Consider the following 23,412-nt stretch of genomic DNA (forward strand, 5'->3'; position numbering starts at 1 on the left):
TCTTGTGTAAATACTGATGAAAAAAAGTAATTTAGCATATTGGCTTGTTCCTCATCCACCATTTCACCCAGACTATTTTTAAGGGGGCCAACACTATCATTTCTTAGTTTCTTACCATTTATGTAGTTAAAGAATACTTTGGGATTATTTTTACTCTCTCTGGCAATGAGTCTCTCTGTCTCAATTTTTGCTGCCTTGATTTGCTTTTTACAGAATTTATTTAATTTTCTGTATTTATTTAATGCCTCATCACTACCTACTTCCTTTAATTCTCTAAATGCTTTCTTTTTGTCACTTATTGCACCCCTTACAGCTCTATTTAGCCATATTGGTTTCCTCCCATTTCTAGTATGTTTATTCCCATACGGTATATACGGTGCACAGGTCCTATCCAGGATGCTAATAAACGTCTCCCAAAATTTGCCCTCCTGAAGTTTAGTGTCCTTGTAACCCCTCTACTACACATCTTATTAAAGGATACATGAAAACTTATTATTTTGTGATCACTATTCCCCAAGTGACTCCCAACCCTTATATTTGATATGCGGTCTGGCCTGTTGGTTAATATTAGGTCTAGCAGTGCCCCCCTTCTTGTTGGGTCCTGAACCAGTTGTGAAAGGTAATTGTCTCTCATAGTTGTCAAAAACCGATTACCTTTGCTGGAACTGCAGATTTCCATTCCCCAATCTATTTGATATAATAATTACTTCTCCTTGAGTTGCAGCTTCATCTATTTGCTTTACGAGGATATTCTCCATTGCTTCCATTATTTTTGGAGACTTATAACAAACCCCTATCAGTAATTTATTATTTTCTCCCCGTCCCCTTATCTCCACCCACAGGGACTCTACATTTTCATTAGATTCACCTATATTATCACGCAGTATTGGTTTTAAGGATGATTTTACATATAGACACCTCCCCCTCGCTTATCTGTACGGTCATTTCTGAACAGGCTATAGCCCTGCAAGTTAACAGCCCAGTCATGGCTCTCATCCAGCCATGTTTCAGATATCCCCACCATGTCATAATTATGTTCCAACACCATTAATTCGAATTCGTCTATTTTGTTGGCGAGGCTTCTGGCATTAGTATACATGCACTTTATGTATCTCTCTGTACCTCTATTCTTTCTTAAATTATTAATTGTTCTAACCCCACCTCCCAGTGTCATTATAATACTCCTGAATATAATAATAAAATAAAATATCCGCCATATGCTGTGACCCTGAATAAATAATTACCCTTCATTATATTCCCTGCACAAAATATTACCCCCACACTGTCCCTCTTATGGTACATGCTCTCCACACTGCCACCTCCTTTCCATACTGGAGCCCCTCTTCACATTGTGTCCCCCCTATAGGGCCCAGTCTCTAAACGGTGCCTCCTCACCACACTCCCCCCTCCTTGGCTTACTATCCCTTCCTGGCTGTGCCCTTACACTGTTCCACAATGCTATTTCCCCCACCCCACGCACACACTACTCAGTCTTTATTCTCCCACACAGTAAATACCCCTCACACAGGAAATACCCCCAACACACAATAAATCTCTCTCGTTATACTAAATCTCCCTTCCATACACAGTAAATCTTGCCCACACAATAAATCTCCCACAGACCTGTTACACTAAATCTCACTCACACAGTAAATATAACCCAACACAGCAAATCTCCAGTCTCATTACAATAAATCTCCCCCACACAGTAAATACCCCTCACACGGGAAATATCACCCCCACACAATAAATCTCTCCCAGTCCTGTTACACTAAATCTCCCCTACACATACAGATCTCCCACACACAGTAAATCTCCCCCAGCCCCGTTGCACTACATTCTATCCACATAAAGTAAATCTCCCCCAGCCCTGTTACACTAAATCTTACTCACACAGTAAATGCCACCCAACTCAGTAAATCTCTTCCAGTCTCATTACACTAAATCTCCCACACACGCTAAATATCCCTCACACAGGGAGTATCCCCCACACACATAAAAGCCCTGTTACACTAAATCTCACTCACACAGTAAATACCACCCAACACAGTAAATCTCCTCTAGTCTCATTACACTACAGTAAATCTCCCCCACACACAGTAAACACCCCTCACACAGGAAATAATCCCACACACACAATAAATCTCTCCCAGCCCCGTTACCCTAACACACACAGTAAATTTCCCCCACGTAGTAAATCTCCCCCAGCCCCTTTACACTAAATCACACCCACACAGGAAATACCCCCCCACACACACACAGTAAATCTCCCCCAGCCCAGTTACTATAAATCTCCCCATGCAGTAAATACCCCTATATAGTAAATACCTCCACACACGCAGTAAATACCCCCCACATAGAGTAAATATCCCCCACACAGAGTACACCTCCACACACAGAGTATATAACCGTGCAGAGGGAAAAGCTCCCCTTTCCCCTGTTACAATCTTCTGTGTCTTCAGCTCCAGTGTGGAGTACTTACCACCGATGCTCTTCGAGCTTCTGGGAGCCGGCGAGTGACATCAGCAGCATGATCACATGACCTGATCACGCTGCTGGCGTCACTCTGACCACATAGCTTTAATTTAACTCGCGTCTTTGAGACACAAGTAAAATTGTTCACTGGACTCTGTAAGCCAGCATGCTTGACAGGAGGCTCAGAGAACAGCTGGCTCCCAGTCCGGGGGAGGCAGAATGCAACCACTGGGGTAGACACTTCGGACCACTACATTAGGCCTCCCGACTGCATTTCCCTGCCAGCTGAGTCCCCCTAGATACACCACTGCTTTATGTAAGCCCCCAACCCAACCTGCAAGACAAGAAAAATACCTTTTATTATACTCACCTGCAAGGTGGTCCGGTCCAAGGGGTGTCGCTGGTTTTGGTCCGGTGTTTCCTTCTTCTTGCAATGCTGTCCTCCTTCTTGCTTTGTGTGGATGACATGTCCCTACATCATCAACACAGTCTCCCCAGCATCACACTTCTGGCCTAGGGGTATTTGAAGTGGGGTTCGGTGGTCGTTAAAGGGGTAGTCACGGTGGTGGTGACCCGGTCTGTGGCCCTGGAGGTCCAAGTCAAAGTAAAGGTCTTTAAAGGTTTTTTTTGGAAAGAAAATAAAGAATTTTCATGACGCCACCTGTGGTATTCGGTCAGGGATGACCGACGCTGCTTTAAGGGGTCCATTGGGGATGATGTTATTGCAGCATGGATAGTATGGCTTCCCACAGGTGAAGCTTAGTCTCCAGGGCTCTTTATGAAGTGGCAAAGATGATAGATGGTGTAGTGCCAGAAAGAAGTGGAGGACACAAGGTTGCAGTCTCTTTACCTTTACCGGTAGTATGCAAGCACAGCCCAGGGTACCGGAAGCGACTGGAAGCGATTTGGAGTCCCCTTAGCCAGGTGGGGTTGGAAGCCTTCCTTACTGCACTGTAGTGCGGGTCCCTTGCTGCCTGAGGCTTCACATGAGGTCCTCTCTCTCTCTCTCTGTCCTATTTGTAGGACAGTACCCGTATGGCAGGCAACTTGAGTCTTTTTACAGGTGTCCCTTCTTGTGGTGACTCTGGGCTCTATATGCTGCTGTGCCTTCGGGTCTAATGGTGGCCAGGAGACTTGAAATCTCCTGCCCGCCGGTTTCTGCTGTGGGGCATTCAGTTACCCCCACAACCATGGAATTCTGGCCTACGGTTTCTTGCGCTAATTCTGGAGTGAGCCCTCTCACAGCTCCACTCCCAGTATCTTTCCTCTCCTTTGCCTCTTCTCTCCTCGCAATCTCCTACAGACTGCTCTGTCAGGAGCTGCAGAACTGCATGTCTGCTTAGCTCCAACTCTCTTCTTGACTGTCTAGCTAACTCCTCCTCCAGCCAGAATATATCTAGGGAAGCTACCCTGAAAACGGGTTCAGACCTCCCTCTTCTGGCCTGGAGTCAGAACCGTGTTGTATGTACATGTTACCTGTTAAAGGGATCCTTGTTGCTTCCAGGCATGGTATCACCCTCCCCGAGAGGAAGGCAATACCACTGTGGTACCTGAACTCCTGGGGTGCCACACAATCCACCCACGGCTGTTAACCTGTTAAATGCCATTGTTAATCTCTGACAGCTGCATTTAACACGATCGCTCCAGAAGCGCATCACTAATCCTGCCCATTGGCACCTGTGTCACATGACCACGGGTCGCCAATGGGCTGGAATGACAACCTGGGGTCTGCAGCAGACCCCTGTGGTTGTCATTGCCGGATTGCTATGAGCGCAGCCCAGCGGTGGGCACTAATAGCAAGTGAGCATTTCTGAAGCCCTGCTGTGTGTAACACAAGCGATCAGATGATCGCAGCATCTAGTCTCCTATGGAAGCAAGTGAAAAGTTAAAAAAAATGCTTTTAAAAATATAAAAAAATTTAAAATATGAAAGTTTAAATCACCCCCATTTACCCCATTCAATATAAAACAATTAAAAATAAATAAAAAATACACATATTTGGTATTGCCGAGTACAGAATCGCCCGATCTATCAATATATAAAAAGAATTAATCCGTTCGGTAAACGGCTTAGCAAGAAAAAAAAGTCAAAACGCCAGAATTAGGTTTTGTTAGTTGCCGCAGCATTTCAGCAAAATGTAATAACAGACGATCAAAACATCGTATCTACACCAAAATGGTATCAATAAAAATGTCATCTTGGTATAAATAAAAATGTCATCTCAGCACACAAAAAATAAGCCCTAACCCAGCCCCAGATCATGAAAAATCGAGATGCTACAAGTCTCGGAAAATGACGCAATTTTTTTTCACCACTTACATAAAAAAGAACCTAGACACGTTTGGTGCCTATGAACTCATATTGTCCTGGAGAATCATATTGGCAGGTCAGTTATAGTATTTGGTGAACATGTTAAGTAAATCAAAAAGGATCAGCTCATAAGGTCAAAATATAAAAACTAGCAAAGAAAGTATAACCTTATATCCCATTGATGTATCCGATAAAAATGTACTTTTAATAATACCTATAAAAACAGACAATGAAACAATCACCACATGACCAACTGTGCTGGCTACCTTCACACTGCATTTGTATGCCTGATATGTAAGCCTACCTACCAGCGGAGGTTGGCACCCTGAACAAAAACACGAGAGACGGCACCCCCGATCCTCGGCGGCTGTCCCTAGATCTCCTAAATGACCCTGTAGTGGTGAATCATACGATCATCCATTTATACCGGAACAGGAAAAGGAGTGAATAATAGTGCAGGGGTGGGAAATCTTTTTTCTGCAAAGGGCCATTTGGATATTTATACCATCCTTCGGGGCCGTACAAACTCCTCCCACAAAGTACATCCTGACTCTGGCACTGGTTTCTGAACTCAATCTTTCATTGCATGCCCTTCAATGTTCAGTAGTGAACACTGCGTGTGTGTGCTAACAGAGCAAGAAGAAATTAATGAGCTTGTGGCAGTCAAAATACAGCTCCCTGCCCAAGAATGCAGCCCCTGAGAATTTGCTGGGGCTGAGGTTCCCCACCACTGGTATAGGGATTGGCCATTGAGGACTATTCAAATAAGGTAGATGCATAGGTGTAGCTAGTGGTTCAGCTCAGGGGGTGTGAAACATCTGAGTGGGCCCCCAACCCCTGATTACTACTACGGTGGCGCACTCTAATCATGGGTATAGAAGAATCTGAGTAAATGATCCTGCTGTATCTAAAAAAAATCTCCACAAAGACCAACACTGATATTACCACCATATTGTGACCATATAGTAGTAGATACCAGTCCTACAAAGCATACAAGAGATTACAGCACAGTTACAGATAGTGACTTACAGCTGACATTCTTTCTGATGGAATCTTTCACTTTTCCCAGCTTTTCCATGTGGCCCAGAATGACACAACTTCTCCAGCCAGGACTCTTCTGCAGAGATTACAATAAAGACACATCTGACTTCTCATATTCCAGCCATCACCTTATATTCCCAACCTGCACAAACTCCTCATCCTGCGGATACCCCAATACTGAGCCGCTGCTGCTGTATGTGCCCCAATCACTGCACCTACTGTGTGGTACACAAGCAATGCTCCTCATATTGCATCACTGAGCCCCTTACATTGTAAAATGTCTCCTTTGTGTCCTCACAGTAGCATCAAACTCTTTACAGGCCCTCACAGTAGCTCCCACACTGTATATAAGCCCCTACACTGTATGATGGTGAGACAGCAACCTTCAAACTGTATAACGGCCCTCGCATTATCTCCCACACTGTATAATGACCCCCGCATCAGCTCCCACATTGTATAATGCCCCTTGCATTATCTCCCAAGCTGTATAATGACCCCCACATTAGCTCCCACACTGTATAATGACCCCCACAGTAGTTCCAACACTGTATAATTCCCCTCTCATTAGCTCCCACGCTGTATAATGACCCCCACAATGGCTCCCATGCTGTTTAATGACCCCCGCATTAGCTCCCACACTGTATAATGACCCCCGCATTAGCTCCCACACTGTATAATGACCCCCGCATTAGTTCCCACACTGTATAATGCGAGGGGCATTATCTTCCATGCTGTATAATGACCCCCACATTAGCTCCCACACTGTATAATGACCCCCACATTAGCTCCCACAATGTATAATGTCCCTCTTATTAGCTCCCATGCTGTATAATGACCACTTTAGCTCCCACACTGTATAATGACCCCACATTAGTTCCCACACTGTATAATGCAGGTGGCATTATCTCCCACGCTGTATAATGACCCCCACATTAGCTCCCATACTGTATAATAACTCCTACATTAGCTCCAACAATGTATAATGTCCCTCTCATTAGCTCCCACACTGTATAATGACCCCATATTAGTTCCCACTCCTTAGATTCTGGTCTCTGTCCGTTCCTTTCTGTGGGCTGCTATTTGCACAGCTCTGATATATACTGTATGACAAAGAGCTAAGTAGAATAAAATAGAAACAGATAGTGGGTGTGTATAGAGGCCGGTTTATGGGTATAGTTCCCTGAATGGACAAGACCCCAAAGAGGGAAACAGAAAGGAGGGAACTAGAAGAAAGAGAGGGAGGTAGAATATTACCACTCTAAAGAAAAAAGTGTGCCCCGTGGCTCATCTGTTCCTCTCTTTTTCCTTTCTCCTCCTTTGGGGTGTTGTTGTCTAGACTTGAGTATATGTTCAGGAGCCTGCACCCATATGTAACTTTCTATATACACCTACTGGCTGTTTCTATTTTCTTCTGTGTGTCTATTTATCATAGATATACAGCCTCATTTCTTTTTTTTTTTTAATAAAAGGTTTTCTAATGGGTTTTCTTGTTTACCATCTTGGATTGACTGAGATGAGATCATACAGACAATGGACTGATATGACCATGACAATGGACTGATATGACCCGGCTAAAGGACTGCATCACATTATATATATATATATATATATATATATATATATATATATATATATATACTCAAAAAAAGGAAAAGCAGCACAAAATAATTGAAAAAAAGTGTACTTTAATGCCTGAACGGCGTGGCAACGTTTCGGATGTGTTATCCTTTGTCAAGCTTGACAAAGCATAACACATCCGAAACGTTGCCACACCGTTCAGGCATTAAAGTCCACTTTTTTTCAATTACTTTGTGCTGCTTTTCCTTTTTTTGAGTTTATTACTTTTTGACCATTGGATTGCTGGTCGGAAGAGCTCTGCATGCCTTGTAAGGTAGTAATTTGATGCTGTTCCAATTTTTTCACTTTATATATATATATATATATATATATATATATATATATACCGTATTTTCCGGCGTATAAGACGACTGGGCGTATAAGACGACCCCCCAACTTTACCAGTTAAAAAATAAAATCTTCTTAAAAGTTGGGGGTCTTCTTATACACCGTATGTCGTCTTATAGGGCCAGTGAATATGTGCCTTTTGGGGGGGGGGGGGAGTGATCCTGATGAGGACGAGGGGGCGTCTCACAGGAAAGTGAGTATCCCCCATTACCTTATCATAGCGCTGCAGCGTGGGGTCTCTGTGCTGGGAGCGGCGGCTGCTGTGCTGTGGCGGCTCCTCTTCTGCAGTGTGGGGCCTCTGGTGCTGTGGGGCAGTGGCGGCGGCGTATCTTCATGCAGTCGGGGCTCCTCCGGCATCTCAGCCTGGAAGCCCCGCCGGCAACTCCATCGGTACAATGCGGTCAGGTGGCCTCCGGGAAAATGGCCGCTGCTCAGATTCAGATCTCGTCCCGAGATCTCGGGAGACGAGATCTGAATCTGAGCAGCGGCCATTTTCCCGGAGGCAGCTCAATAGGTGCGATGCGGTGGCCCGGCCGCTGGGGGCTGTGCATGCTCAGATTCAGATCTCGTCCCGAAATCTCGGGACACGAGATCTGAATCTAAGCAGCGGCCATTTTCCCGGAGGCCAGCGCATTACACCGATGGAGTTGCCGGCGGGGCTTCTAGGCTTTGAGATGCCGGAGGAGCCCCGACTGCATGAAGATACGCCACCGCTGCCACCGCCCCACAGCACCAGAGGCCCCACACTGCAGAAGAGGAGCCGCCACAGCACAGCACAGCACAGCAGCCGCCGCTCCCAGCACAGAGACCCCACGCTGCAGCGCTATGATAAGGTAATGGGGGATACTCACTTTCCTGTGAGACGCCCCCTCGTCGTCATCAGGATCACTCCCCCCCCCACCCACCATATACACCCGGCGTACAAGGCGATTCCCGGCGTACAAGACGACCCCCGACTTTTAAGAAGATTTTCAGGGGTTAAAAAGTCGTCTTGTACGCCGGAAAATACGGTATATATACACACACTGTGTGCAGAATTATTAGGCAAGTTGTATTTTAGAGCATTATTTTTATTATTGATCAACAACTATGTTCTCAATCAACCCAAAAGACTCATAAATATAAAAGCTTAATATTTTTGGAAGTTAGAGCGGGTTTTTTTTTAGGTTTGGCTATCTTAGGAGGGTATCTGTTTGTGCAGGTAACTATTACTGTGCAGAATTATTAGGAAACTTAATAAAGACCAAATATATTCCCATCTCACTTGTTTATTTTCATCAGGTAAACCAATATAACTGCACAAAATTGAGAAATAAACATTTCTGACATGCAAAAACAAAATTCCAAAAAATTAGTGACCAATATAGCCACCTTTCTTTATGATGACACTAACAGCCTTCCATCCATAGATTCTGTCAGTTGCTTGATCTGTTTACGATCAACATTGCGTGCAGCAGCCACCACAGCCTCCCAGACACTGTTCCGAGAGGTGCACTGTTTTCCCTCCCTGTAGATCTCACATTTTATGAGGGACCACAGGTTCTCTATGGGGTCAGATCAGGTGAACAAGGGGCCATGTCATTATTTTTTCTTCTTTGAGACCTGAGCTTCACTCCATCTTCAACCCGAAAAGGTCCCACAAGTTCATCTTTGATGATACCAGCCCATACCAGTACCCCACCTCCACCTTGCTGGTGTCTGAGTCGGAGTGGAGCTCTCTGCCCTTTACTGATCCAGCCTCTGGCCCATCAAGAGTCACTCTCATTTCATCAGTCCATAAAACCTTTGAAAAGTCAGTCTTAAGATATTTCTTGGCCCAGTCTTGACGTTTTATCTTATGTTTCTTGTTCAAAGGTGGTCGTTTTTCAGCCTTCCTTACCTTGGCCATGTCCCTGAGTATCGCACACCTTGTGCTTTTTGTTACTCCAGTAACGTTGCAGCACTGAAATATGGCAAATCTGGTGGCAAATGACATCTTGGCAGCTTCACGCTTGATTTTCCTCAATTCATGAGCAGTTATTTTGCTCCTTTTTTGCCCAACACGCTTCTTGTGACCCGACCCTGTTGGCTATTTGCCATGAAACGCTTGATTGTTTGGTGATCATGCTTCAAAAGTTTGGCAATTTCAAGACTGCTGCATCCCTCTGCAAGACATCTCACAATTTTGGACTTTTCGAAGCCCATCAAATCTTTCTTCTGACCCATTTTGGCAAAGGAAAGTTAGTTGCCTAATAATTAAGCACACCTTATATAGGGTTTTGACTTCATTAGACAACACCCTTCCACATTACAGAGATGCACATCACCTGATTCACTTAATTGGTAGTTGGCTCTGAAGCCTGAACAGACTGTGTGTGTATATGTATGTATATATATATATATTTAATAGAAAAAAAAGGGGAAATAGCCACGCCATCGGGCATTAAAGATCACCTTTTTTTGAACTTTTTGTGCTGTTTCCCCTATTTTTGCTATTATCAAAAGAAGCCTCCTGATTGCTGATTGGGGATGTGTGCTCACTGTTAACGCATTATTTGGTGCTGTTCTAATTTTACGAGGGAGAGACATGTATCCTCATCTGTGGGGTTCTGCAGCCGGGGTCACATCTATCAGTGCACAATACTGACCAGTCTTGTCTCTCTATCTGAGGCACCATGAGATTTTTGGCAGCTGCTCTGAAGTATTTTACAGATCGGCTGTTGTCGGCGCTCATAGCAATCCAGTAATTCTGCTACATAGGGGCGATCTGAGCATTGTCTCTATGTAGCAGAGCCAATCGAGTCGTGCCAGCTTCTAGCCTCCCATGGAGGCTATTGAAGCATGGCAAAAGTAAAACAAAATGTTTTTAAAAATATGAAAAAAGTATAAAAGTTTAAATCACCCCCCTTTCAACCCATTCAAAATAAAAAAATCAAACATACACATATTTGGTATCGCCGCATTCAGAATCGCCCGATCTATCAATAAAAAAAAGGATTAACCTAATCGCTAAACGGCGTAGCAAGAAAAAAATTCAAAGTGTCAGAATTACGTTTTTTTGGTCTCCGCGACATTGCATTAAAATGCAATACCGGGCAATCAAAAGATTGTATCTGCATCAAAATGATATAATTAAAAATGGCAGCTCTGCATGCAAAAAATAAGCCCTTACCCAACCCCAAAATTGAGCTGCTACGGGTATTGGCAAACTGCGCAATTTTTTTTTTCTAGCAAAGTTTGGAATTTTTTTCACCACTTAGATAAAAAAGAACCTAGATATGTTTGGTGTCTATGAACTCATAATGACCTGGAGAATCATAATGGCAGGTCAGTTTTAGCATTTAGTGAACCTGGCAAAAAAGCCAAACAAAAAGCAATTGTGGGACTGCACTTTTTTTGGAATTTCACCGCACTTGGAATTTTTTTCCCGTTTTCTAGTACATGACATGGTAAAATCAATGATGTAGTTAAAAAGCACAACTTATCCCGCAATAAATCAGCCCTCACATGGCCATATTGACAGACAAATAAAAAAGTTATGGCTCTGGGAAGGAGGGGAGCAAAAAACGAAAACGCAAAACCGAAAAGCCCCATATCACGAAAAATGGAGACTCTAAGAGTCTCGGGAAATGAAGCATTTTTTTTCACCACTTACAGTGGGTACGGAAAGTATTCATAGCCCTTTAAATTTTTCACTCTTTGTTTCATTGCAGCCATTTGGTAAATTCAAAAAAGTTCACTTTTTTCTCATTAATGTACACTATGCACCCCATCTTTACTGAGAAAAAACCAGAAATGTAGTAGTTTTTGCAAATTTACTAAAAAAGAAAAACTGAAATATCACATGGTCATAAGTATTCAGACCCTTTGCACAGTATTGAGTAGAAGCCCCCTTTGGAGCTAGTACAGCCATGAGTCTTCTTGGGAATGATGCAACACGTTTTTCACACCTGAATGTGGGGATCCTCTGCCATTCTTCCTTGCAGATCCTCTCCAGTTCTGTTAGGTTGGATGGTGAACGTTGGTGGACAGCCATTTTCAGGTCTCTCCAGACATGCTCAATTGGGTTTAGGTCAGGGCTCTGGCTGGGCCAGTCAAGAATGGTCACAGAGTAGTACTGAAGCCACTCCTTTGTTATTTTAGCAGTGTGCTTAGGGTCATTGTGTTGGGATGGTGATGAGCAGTGCCTGGTTTTCTCCACACATACTGCTTAGAATTATCACCATAAAGGACTATCTTCATCTCATCAGACCAGAGAATCTTATTTCTCATAGTCTTGGAGTCCTTCATGTGTTTTTTTGCAAACTCTATGCGGGCTTTCATATGTCTTGCACTGAGGAGAGGCTTCCGTCGGGTAGATTCCCGCTTAGAATTATCACCAAAAAGGTCTATTTTCATCTCATCAGACCAGAGAATCTTATTTCTCATAATCTGGGAGTCCCTCATGTGTTTTTTTTAGCAAACTCTATGCTGTACCCACTGTAAATAAAAAATAACATAAACATGTTTGGTATCTACGAACTTGTAATGACCTGGAGAATCATAATGGCATGTTATCTTTAGCATTTAGTGAACATGGTAAAAACGAAAAACATATTTCAGAATTGCACTTTTTTTGCCCTTTCACCACACTTGGAATTTTTTCCCTGTTTTCCAGTACATGGTAAAATTAATTGTGTCATTCAAAAGTACAACTTGTCCCACAAAAACAAGCCCTCATGGCCATATTGATGGAAAAAAGTTATGACTTTGGAAACAAGGGGAGCAAAATCCATAAACGCAAAAGTGGAAAATGGCCCTGGCTAATGTTAATGACTAAGGTCATTAAGGTTAATTACTTTGTGGATGGAATTGAGAGTAGGTTAAAAAAAAAAAAAGACGCCACAGAGGCAATCTCATTGTTGTGTATTAACCCCTTCACCCCAGAGTCTGTTTTCACTTTACTGACAAGGCCAAATTTTACAATTCTGACCACTGTCACTTTATGAAGTTATAGCTCTGGAACGCTTCAACGGATCCCGGTCATTCTGAGATTGTTTATTGCGACACATTGTACTTCATGTTAGGCCCCTTTCACACGTCAGTGTCTCCGGTACGTGTGGTGACAGTTTTCTCACGTACCCGAGACACTGACACATATAGACCCATTCAAGTGAATGGATCTGTGCACGTCAGTGTGTTTCTACGGACCGTGTGTCCGTGTTTGAAACACGCAGACATGTCTGTTTTCACCCATGCACGCGGGCCACAAAACATGCCACACACATGCACACGGAGAACAGTGCACTGTCCTCCGTGTGCACGGATGGCTGCCGGGGAAATAGCGCTACTGGAAGCCGCTGTTCCCCAGCGGCTGGCGCTGAACGCAGCTTTCATCCATTCTCCCCTGCTCTGCAGGCGAGCAGGGGAGAATCAATAAATGAAAAACCCGACGTGGGGTCCCAATATGTTTTTAAACCAACCCAGCAGAATTCACAGGTGTGGGTTGCTATTCTCAGGTTGGTAAGGGGCCATGGATATGGGCCCCCCCAAGCCTAAAAACAGCAGCGCGCAGCTGCCCAGAAAAGGTGCATCTATTAGATGTGCCAATTCTGGAGCTTTGCCCTGTAGTGGTGGCAAGTGGGGGGTTAATGTAACCTTCCTATTGCAAGGTGACATTAAGCCCGGCTTAGTAATGGAGAGGTGTCAATAAGACACCTATCCATTTCTAATCCTATAGTTTGTAGAGGGTTAAATAAACACCACACAGTTAGTATAAAGTATTTTAATGAAATCATACACCACACAGTTTTGCCATCTTTATTATACTGCTAATCCAAGTGACACCCTCGATCTCCTGTAAAAAAATAAAAATAATAAACCAACAATATACCATACCTGTCTGGCGTTCAGGCCCACGCAGTAATCCATATCTGGGGAATGTACAGTTTACAACTGGAGCGGTGCTAAGATGCGACTGCTCTGGCTGTAAACTACTGGGGAATAAATGAGAAGACGTCACTGAGTCTGTGCTCACTGCTGGCATGAACTCCTGTGACCACAGGTCCATGGGAGAATGCAAGTGATGAGGTCATGGCAGTTCAAGCTCTGTCGCAGTGACCACAGTGGAAAATCCCACCAAGTGACCTCCTTTTAGAAACTACAACACTCAAAAAACTTATTTTATAATGCTGAACCGTGAAAATGAAAAAAAATTTCCCCCAAAAAAATGTTGGTTTTGCCCCAAATTAAAGGGTAACAGTAAAAAATGGACCGTACAATTTGTTGCACAATTCCTCCTGAGTACACTGACACATGTGGAGGAAAACTACTGTTCGGGCACAAGGCAGGGCTCGGAAGGAAAGGAGCACCAACTAAATTCTGGAGCTCAGTTTTGGCTGAGCTATTCTTTCACAAATGTTTGTAAAGGCAGACTGAATGGCGAGGGGCTGGATTTTATATAACTCTGGAAATGGGACTGAATGAAACATCTCAATTCCTTGATTAATTGGTGTGCCCTAATACCTTAGTGCATATAGTGTAAATCTAGCTGTGATAAGAAAAATTATCATTTAACCCCTTCCCGACATGAGCCGTACATGTACTGCTTTGTGGGAGCTGTTTTCCCGCAAACAGTACATGTACGGCACACTGATTGCGCGGCCTCACGCTGAGCTCCATGGCGATCGGTGCGGGTGTCAGTTCTGTATGAGAGTTGACAACCCGCAATACCCACCATCGGTGCTAATACCGATTGTGGGCATTTAACTCCTCTGATGCGGTTGTCAGTAGTGACAGCGACATAGAGGAGCATCGTGCAGGGAATGAGTTCCCTGCACGCTTCCATCAGGACAACGCAATGCGATTGCACTGTCCTGATGGTCTCCATGGAGACCCCCGGCCGCAAGATGAGCAATCTGACACTATACAGTGATGTCCCAGGACAAGACAATGTAAAAAAGTGAAAAAATATATAAAAAAATATATTAAAAAGTGCAAAAATATTTTTCAATGAACACCATCAAACAAAAAGTGGAATAAAATGTTATCAAAATTCAAGAATTAAGTTTAAAGGAACATTTTTTTAACCCATAACATGAAAGTAGCATAACTTTCTTTACAAGTTATTCAATTTAATTATAAATGACTCAAATTAAAAACAATTTCATTCTTCAAGAATGACTTCTTTTACAGCCTGTATGCTGGATAGAGAGTGATGCTCAACTTGTCTCTTCAGAATTCACCATAGGCAGGGCCAGGACGAAAGGTAGGCACTTGCTTAGAGCTCTAGTACTTGTCTCCCTAGAGGGTGCAATTAAAAACAAAACAATGTACTCTTTGCGCCTATGGTCACCCAGTTCTTCTCTCTGGTTGTCGGCATTCAGCACAGTGACTCCCTGGCAGAGGCACACAGGGAAGCAGTGCCAGTGAAGCATTAACACCGCTCTCTCTGCCTGTTACCAGCATTTCTTCTATCAGACGCGAATACAATTGATGATGTGAGCATCGGAACAGGGGCAGAGGAGCAAAAATCAGACTGATTGCATATGGGCAGTTGGTAAGGAGTTGGGGATTTTGCCTTCTTCTGGATCAACATGTTTGGTCATATGTTGAACTTGATGAACTTGTGTCTTCTTTTAACCTTGCTGGACAAAATTATTAAAAGAAAAGGCTTAATTACTCTTTAAGTGTTACATTTCTTCATAGGGTTAGTTCAAAAGTAGTTAAAGGGGAGTGTTCAGGCTTGTGGTTCTAGTCTGCAGTCACTCTATGTCGGGTACCTGGAAAATGTTCATGCACTGTAGAATGTAAATGTGACTGTAATAAATGTTTTCATTTCTCCTTTAGTTGTCCCTATAATTATAGCTACTGCCGTTGCCTCAAGACCTCACCTTCTTCATTCTTCTGTACTTGAGTATGCTGCTGCTCTTTGACTGCTTGGGTTAGAATGAATGGACATGCAGCACAGCATAGCTACATACGAATTTGATGCAGAAACTGACCTAAAAACAGCTACTTGTTTGTGGACACCATCTGTATTTCTGTAACAACTGAAAGTATACAATATTAGATTCATTAATCTGTACAGTTATAACAAATAATGCAGCCTTTATGAAAATTGGTAAGAACAAAAAAATAATTTTTTACCTACAGACCATGCATTGTTTGTGTACTGTGAGAAGCTATCTTGTCGATGTGGTAAGCACAGGGCAAGTAAGCCAGTTTTCATGTTCATGTACTGTATGTCAGGGATCCCAAATATTTGTCAAGACTTTCTTAATCCCTGATATCACAGGCCAGGAAGGTCACGAGTACCACCCGCTGTGATCTTTGGAGCAAAAAACTCTCTGCTGCCTCCTATCGTCCAGACAATTACAGAATTGACTGACGATCAAAGGAGACGGGCGCAGCCTGTTCGCACCATTAGGCCGGCTATCGGAAAATTAGCGCTGAGCATACGGCATATACACCTCCAGATTCCAACACATGGAATATGTGTACACACCCCGGTACGGTCACAGCTAACTCTCTGATAACCCCAGACTACTCGCCGCCACCACCGCTAATCTGTTTCGGTTGATTAGACACCATTAACAGTAGCTATCATTTCGAGGTGTAGTTTACCGAACAGAAGGACCAGAACTATTAAATTTGATATTTAATCCAAAGGAAGGCAGTGTTTATGAAAAATATACTAAATATTTTACAAGAAACCTCCCCTGTGACCTGTTCTGGGTCAATCACAGGTCCTGTTACCCAACTAGATGATGAGAGTCCAGAAGACAGGATGTTTCCTGTGTTCTGGGCTCTCGGGCCGAGGGTGACAGGGCCCCTGGATAGGCTGTCTTCCCGGGGGATAACATTCTCCTATTTGGCCGACAGACCGTGGGACACACCTGCCCACCACTGACAGACTCTGGGTGCAATTTTACCACCACTCTGACAGGCTAGGGGTGTCGTTTCCCCATCCTCCTGACAGACAATGAGACACACATTTACCTCACCCTGCCCTGCTCTAGGACATACCTTCCCACACCCCGGATGTGCTGGAGGTAACACCTTCTCTGGCCTCCTTTTTACCTTAAGGTACCTTCACACGAAACGACATCGCTAGCGATCCGTGACGTTGCAGCGTCCTGGCTAGCGATATCGTTTCGTTTGACACGCAGCAGCGATCAGGATCCTGCTGTGATGTCGCTGGTCGCTGAATAAAGTCCAGAACTTTATTTGGTCGTCCGATCGCTGTGTATCGTTGTGTTTGAAAGCAAAAGCAACGATACCAGTGATGTTTTACACTGGTAACCAGGGTAAACATCGGGTTACCAAGCGCAGGGCTGCGCTTAGTAACCCGATGTTTACCCTGGTTACCAGCGTAAAAGTAAAAAAAACAAACAGTACATGCTCACCTGCGCGTCCCCCAGCCTCTGCTTCCTGACACTTACTGAGCGCCGGCCCTAAAGTGAAAGTGAAAGCACAGCGGTGACGTCACCGCTGTGCTGTTAGGGCCGGAGCTCAGTCAGTGTCAGGAAGCAGACGCTGGGGGACGCGCAGGTGAGTATGTACTGTTTGTTTTTTTTACTTTTACGCTGGTAACCAGGGTAAACATCGGGTTACTAAGCGCGGCTCTGCGCTTAGCAACCCGATGTTTACCCTGGTTACCCGGGGACCTCGGCATCGTTTGGTCGCTGGAGAGCGGTCTGTGTGACAGCTCTCCAGCGATCAAACAGCGACGCTGCAGCGATCGGCATCGTTGTCGCTATCGCTGCAGCGTCGCTTCGTGTGAAGGTACCTTTAGAGGCTTTGCTAACTGTGAGGCAGCTACCACTGGCCACATCATGTTCCATCGTGCCATTGATCAGCTGATCGAGATCACCTTCCTTATGATCCCCGTGCTTCTCCCCATCCCTTCACATTACCTCAAGAGATGTGCCAATCATGGGGCAGCTACCATCGGCCATGTCACAATCCGTCGTGACACTGGCCAGCTGCACGGGATCACCTGATTCATGATCTCCAGGCCTGCTCCCATCGCCCTTAGCACTTATGCTGGCTCCTTTTAGGGTATCCTCAGCAGTATCACCCCGCAGAGTGAATGTGGCTGAGTTCTGCTGTACCACAACACACATTTTTATTATGCATCACATTCACATTATGGACACTTCCTTGACATGACATATCAGATCTTGGAGGGTTGTCAGGGATGTATCAGGCTAGCAGAAGTCCCAGATCAGGTCCCAATAAAACATTTGTTTGGAGATTCTCAGACACCCCCTCTTCTCTTATCCCCCTCCCCTTTTCAATCCAGAAAAACCCAGGCCATCAGTATGAGACAGCGAACACCCCCAAAACCGGTGACAGTCAGGGTCTTCCCAGGAATGAGTTCCTCCGGTAACACAAACTCAGGGTGCACTAGAATATGTTCTGCGCCTGTGTCCTTAAGCCCAACAGTAATGGTGCTGCCCACAGTAATTGGTTGCAAATTCTCACGGGCTCTCCCAACTGCCCCACCCAAAAAAAGAATGGCTGCACTAGGCCCTGGTGGGGGGTTCATCTTCTGATTTTACAATTGACAAAACAATACATCATAAGCAATTACATAAAATAAAAGGAATAAACAGGAGAACTTACTACACCGATCGCAGAGACGATTCAGTTTAGCCGAAGGAGAGCGCTTCGATTTGGCCGTCAAGACGGGGTCCCTACATACACAGGATATGTAACTCTCTTGTACGAACACTGATGATAAATGGGAATGATCTTTTATCAGATCCTGAGTCCCACCCACACACCCCTCTACTATGACCCCACAAGGTCCCGGTTTTAGGCTGGACTCAGCCATTCATAATTTTAGGAAATCCAAATTTATCTAATAACTCCACATAAGATGACTGCAAAAGTTTGAGACTGTTGTCATCTTTTCTATCGGGATTTTATCTACTCTCAGAGACCAAACATGGCCTAGCTTCTGGTAGTTTTATGGTCCCTCTGGATTTGGGACCTTTTGGAAGGGGTTATGATTATGATAAAATATGTGTATGATTGCCTAGTTATCCCGGTGCCAACAATATACATCTCATTAATATCGGATGGATATAAATTCCAATATTCCATATTTCCTCCCACAGCTATGTGTAAAGGTGTCATATTTTCTTTGATCCACTTCAATCTAGTAGTCTTTTCTTTTCTCTCCCTGTGGGGACAATACACATGGTCTTCAGTCACTAAAGGTACCTTCACACGAAGCGACGCTGCAGCGATAGCGACAACGATGTCGATCGCTGCAGCGTCGCTGTTTGATCGCTGGGGAGCTGTCACACAGACCGCTCTCCAGCGACCAACGATGCCGAGGTCCCCGGGTAACCAGGGTAAACATCGGGTTGCTAAGCGCAGGGCCGCGCTTAGTAACCCGATGTTTACCCTGGTTACCAGCGTAAAAGTAAAAAAAACAAACAGTACATGCTCACCTGCGCGTCCCCCAGCGTCTGCTTCCTGACACTGACTGAGCTCCGGCCCTAACAGCACAGCGGTGACGTCACCGCTGTGCTTTCACTTTCGGGCCGGCGCTCAGTAAGTGTCAGGAAGCAGACGCTGGGGGACACGCAGGTGAGTATGTACTGTTTGGTTTTTTTACTTTTACGCTGGTAACCAGGGTAAACATCGGGTTACTAAGCGCGGCCCTGCGCTTGGTAACCCGATGTTTACCCTGGTTACCAGCGTAAAAGTAAAAAAAACAAACAGTACATGCTCACCTGCGCGTCCCCCAGCGTCTGCTTCCTGACACTGACTGAGCTCCGGCCCTAACAGCACAGCGGTGACGTCACCGCTGTGCTTTCACTTTCACTTTAGGGCCGGCGCTCAGTAAGTGTCAGGAAGCAGACGCTGGGGGACGCGCAGGTGAGTATGTACTGTTTGTTTTTTTTACTTTTACGCTGGTAACCAGGGTAAACATCGGGTTACTAAGCGCGGCCCTGCGCTTGGTAACCCGATGTTTACCCTGGTTACCAGTGTAAAACATCGCTGGTATTGTTGCTTTTGCTTTCAAACACAACGATACACGGCGATCGGACGACCAAATAAAGTTCTGGACTTTATTCAGCGACCAGCGACATCACAGCAGGATCCTGATCGCTGCTGCGTGTCAAACTAAACGATATCGCTAGCGAGGACGCTGCAACGTCACGGATCGCTAGCGATATCGTTACAAAGTCGTTTCGTGTGAAGGTACCTTTAGACATCAGAAGGATCCTCGCATTTTAATTAAGTGGCTTCACAGCTTTGTAAACTGCCATTTTACATAAACACAGCATGGAGGGCACACTCCTATCTTGTCATGACAAATGGTACATGAAAGAAAAAGAAGGAAGGGGAGGCATGATGTACCTCAAAGACTTTTAATATTTTCTATGACAATGTAGTCGTAAATCTAATATTTACTGGTGAACATGCCTACTGCACCACCAGACAATCCAGAATATTTAGGATGTTGTATAAAGGTGGATCTTTCAGCAATTTATATTATAAGTGTTTTTTTAGTGAAACTTTCTGCCTTTGGGTCTGTATTATCTCTGCAATAATTTGACCTCCTATATTTCAGTTTAGCACACCCACAAAAAATCTAATTATTGTAACTGTCTCCATATTTTGAGGCTGTAATACCGGTGCTAGAATGTCACCCCACTATGGCAAATATGAAATAGGGCTTACTGCATTGTACAACATGGATCTAAGAGGAATGACCACAACACCATAATATTGTGGACACTCATGATCCTAATTTAGTACAATAGATCATATCACAGATAATGTTATTATACTAATGTATTTTTTTTTCTGCATAATTTCAGATGCCAAGCCTTTCCAAAAAAATCAGGAAAAAACAATGTTGCCAACTACTTTTTGGATTAACAGTTGGTGTCCTTCTACTGCACTTCCTTTTCGTATCAAACAACCCTAAAGTTCCTAATGAAAGAGATCCAGAAGATGTGCCTATTCCTTACCAGTATCCAGCCCCTACAGAATTACAAACGGTCATATGTACAGAAAACATTTCTGCTTACATCATGCCAACTTTTAATAGCGAAACACAAAATTTTAAAGATTTTCTGGTTTATCGTCATTGTAGAGCCTTTCCATTGCTGCTGGACTCTCCCATGAAGTGTGGTGGACCTGATAATGAAGATGTTTTTCTTTTGCTAGCCATTAAAACTGCCCCTGGAAATTTTGAGCGTCGTGAGGCTATCAGGAGAACTTGGGGAGAAGAAAAGACTTATAATGGGGCAAAAGTGAAAAGAATCTTTCTTAGTGGTGTCCCAAGGGATAAAGAGCAAACAAAACGGATGTTGCAGTTGCTGTCCACAGAGAGTGAAATATTTGAAGATATTGTGCAGTGGAATTTTGAAGATTCTTTCTATAATTTAACCTTAAAGCAAATCCTTTTCCACCATTGGCTTGAACAAAAGTGTCCAAGTGCTCAGTTTATATTTAATGGAGATGATGATGTGTTTGTCCATACATTAAATGTTGTAACGTATCTGCAAAGTACAAAAATAACAGGCATGAAGAGCCATCTCTTTGTTGGGGCACTGAATGAAGGGATGCCCCTAATCTTTGAGAAGCACAGCAAATATTATGTCTCAAAAGAAATTTTTCCTGCTGACTCATATGACCCCTACTGTGGTGGTGGAGGAATTCTTATGTCCAGCTTCACAGCCTTCTCTATACATAAGGAATCTCTGTACATCCCATTAATTCCAATTGATGATGCTTATCTTGGAATGTGCCTGAAGAAAGCAGGGCTAACACCAGAAAATCATGGAGGAATACGCACCTTTGGGATCACAGTACCAAATAATATTGATTCTTTTGATCCCTGTTTTTATCAGCATATACTCATGGTCCATCGATTTATGCCTTATGAAATGTTAATTATGTGGAAATCATTACAGATCACAAAACATTCGTGTTTAAGTCATTCAAAGACAGTGATAAACGTGACTAAGTTTAACTGAATGCCCATAAATGTGAAGTTATTAGCTTTAATGCAGAGTTGTCTTAAAAGAATAAAGTAGCAGATTTTTACATTGTATCTGTTCAGTTATCCAGTATAACCGGTTGTCTGGGATTAGGAAAATGTTTGCCTTTCTATTAAAATTATTGATGCTGATTTAGTAAGCAAAATGTGCCAGAATTCTGCTTCAAATGTTCCAAAAACTTCTCTGTAAAGTAAATTAGCCAAGAGGTGGTGTAAGCAGAATAAAAGTGCCCAATGCCCTAAAGTTGCACGAAACGTTTGGCGCAAAATATTGGTAGCGCGACCAAGAGGTCACATACAATGCCTAGCATATCACACAGAGTAAGCTACTTGCATGATATAAACCATTATACCAACAAACGGGGCAAACAGTACAAACGCTCAGCCATATATATATATCATGCAAAACCAAAAAAGAACCGCTAGGCCCAGTAACAATATAAGTAGAAATAAATTTTATTGTACACAAATTTAAAAAATCGCATAAAAATATTAAGTAATGTAACAACACAATTTTAGAAAAGATAAGACAACAAACTAGTACCGCAGGATATTGTACAAAAATGATAACCACTGGAGGAATATACAGTAACCAAATAAATCAATACATATAAAGCTCAATACATGTCTATGGAAGATACAATATATATTACTACCCAGTTGGTCAAGACTCAAATAATCCCATAAAAATATCTAAAGTGCATAGTGCCAAAGTGCAATTAATCCAAAAATTAGCATAGCCTATCAGTAACTGCAAACATATGTAAGTCGAATCATATCCCAAATGGAAACATAACCCAGCGTAATAAACTAAGAAGAGTGCCTAATAAGCAGATATATATACGTATATGTAGTATAATAATGCACTCAAATCAGTTAAAGTGGGGACACAGTAAGGTAAGGTTACCTAACATAATAGGCACTATATTCAAGTAGTGATAAAAACGAGATAAGAAGAGTCATCGTGTACCTGAGTGCGGGAAGAGAAACTCCAACGTACGTTTCGCACAATTGCTTCCTCGGGGGGGGGGGGGTGTCATGACCAACTGGGTAGTAATATATATTGTATCTTCCATAGACATGTATTGAGCTTTATATGTATTGATTTATTTGGTTACTGTATATTCCTCCAGTGGTTATCATTTTTGTGCAATATCCTGTCTCCTTTTTTTGCGGTACTAGTTTGTTGTCTTATCTTTTCTAAAATTGTGTTGTTACATTAATTAATATTTTTATGCGATTTTTTAAAATATGTGTACAATAAAATTTATTTCTACGTATATTGCTCCTGGGCCTAGTGGTTCTTTTTTGGTTTTACATGATATAAACCAGCAATATAAATCTCTACTTTATTGTTTTTTCACATTATATGTCACTGTGTACTGACAATTGCTAATTTTGCCTTTCTACCCAGTTAATTCTTCTCTTTTCTATTAGGTCTGTGACATCATGTGTCACTGTGTACTGACAATTGCTAATTTTGCCTTTCTAACCAGTTAATTCTTCTCTTTTCTATTAGGTCTGTGACATCATGTGATTAAAAACAGACTAGCTGAATCTTTCTAAGTGCTATGTAGAAGCAGGAGGTCTATTTCCCTTGCACGAATCATCATTAGAACTACAATTCTACT

At 43.3% G+C, this 23,412-nt stretch overlaps 1 protein-coding gene across 1 annotated transcript in view; it reads left to right on the forward strand.

Annotated features, from left to right (window-relative positions):
• Window positions 1–22,186, forward strand: part of LOC143782746 (acetylgalactosaminyl-O-glycosyl-glycoprotein beta-1,3-N-acetylglucosaminyltransferase-like) — a 71,016-nt gene extending 48,830 nt beyond the window's left edge. The window contains exon 2 of the mRNA XM_077270553.1: window positions 20,595–22,186. Within this exon, the coding sequence (XP_077126668.1) occupies window positions 20,595–21,758 (1,164 nt within the window). The 3' untranslated portion in view covers window positions 21,759–22,186. The remainder of the gene's footprint in view (window positions 1–20,594) is intronic.
• The last annotated feature ends 1,226 nt before the right edge of the window (window positions 22,187–23,412 follow it).

The sequence above is a fragment of the Ranitomeya variabilis genome, chromosome 1 (genome assembly GCF_051348905.1).
Source record: "Ranitomeya variabilis isolate aRanVar5 chromosome 1, aRanVar5.hap1, whole genome shotgun sequence".
Classification (NCBI taxonomy): Eukaryota; Metazoa; Chordata; class Amphibia; order Anura; family Dendrobatidae; genus Ranitomeya; species Ranitomeya variabilis.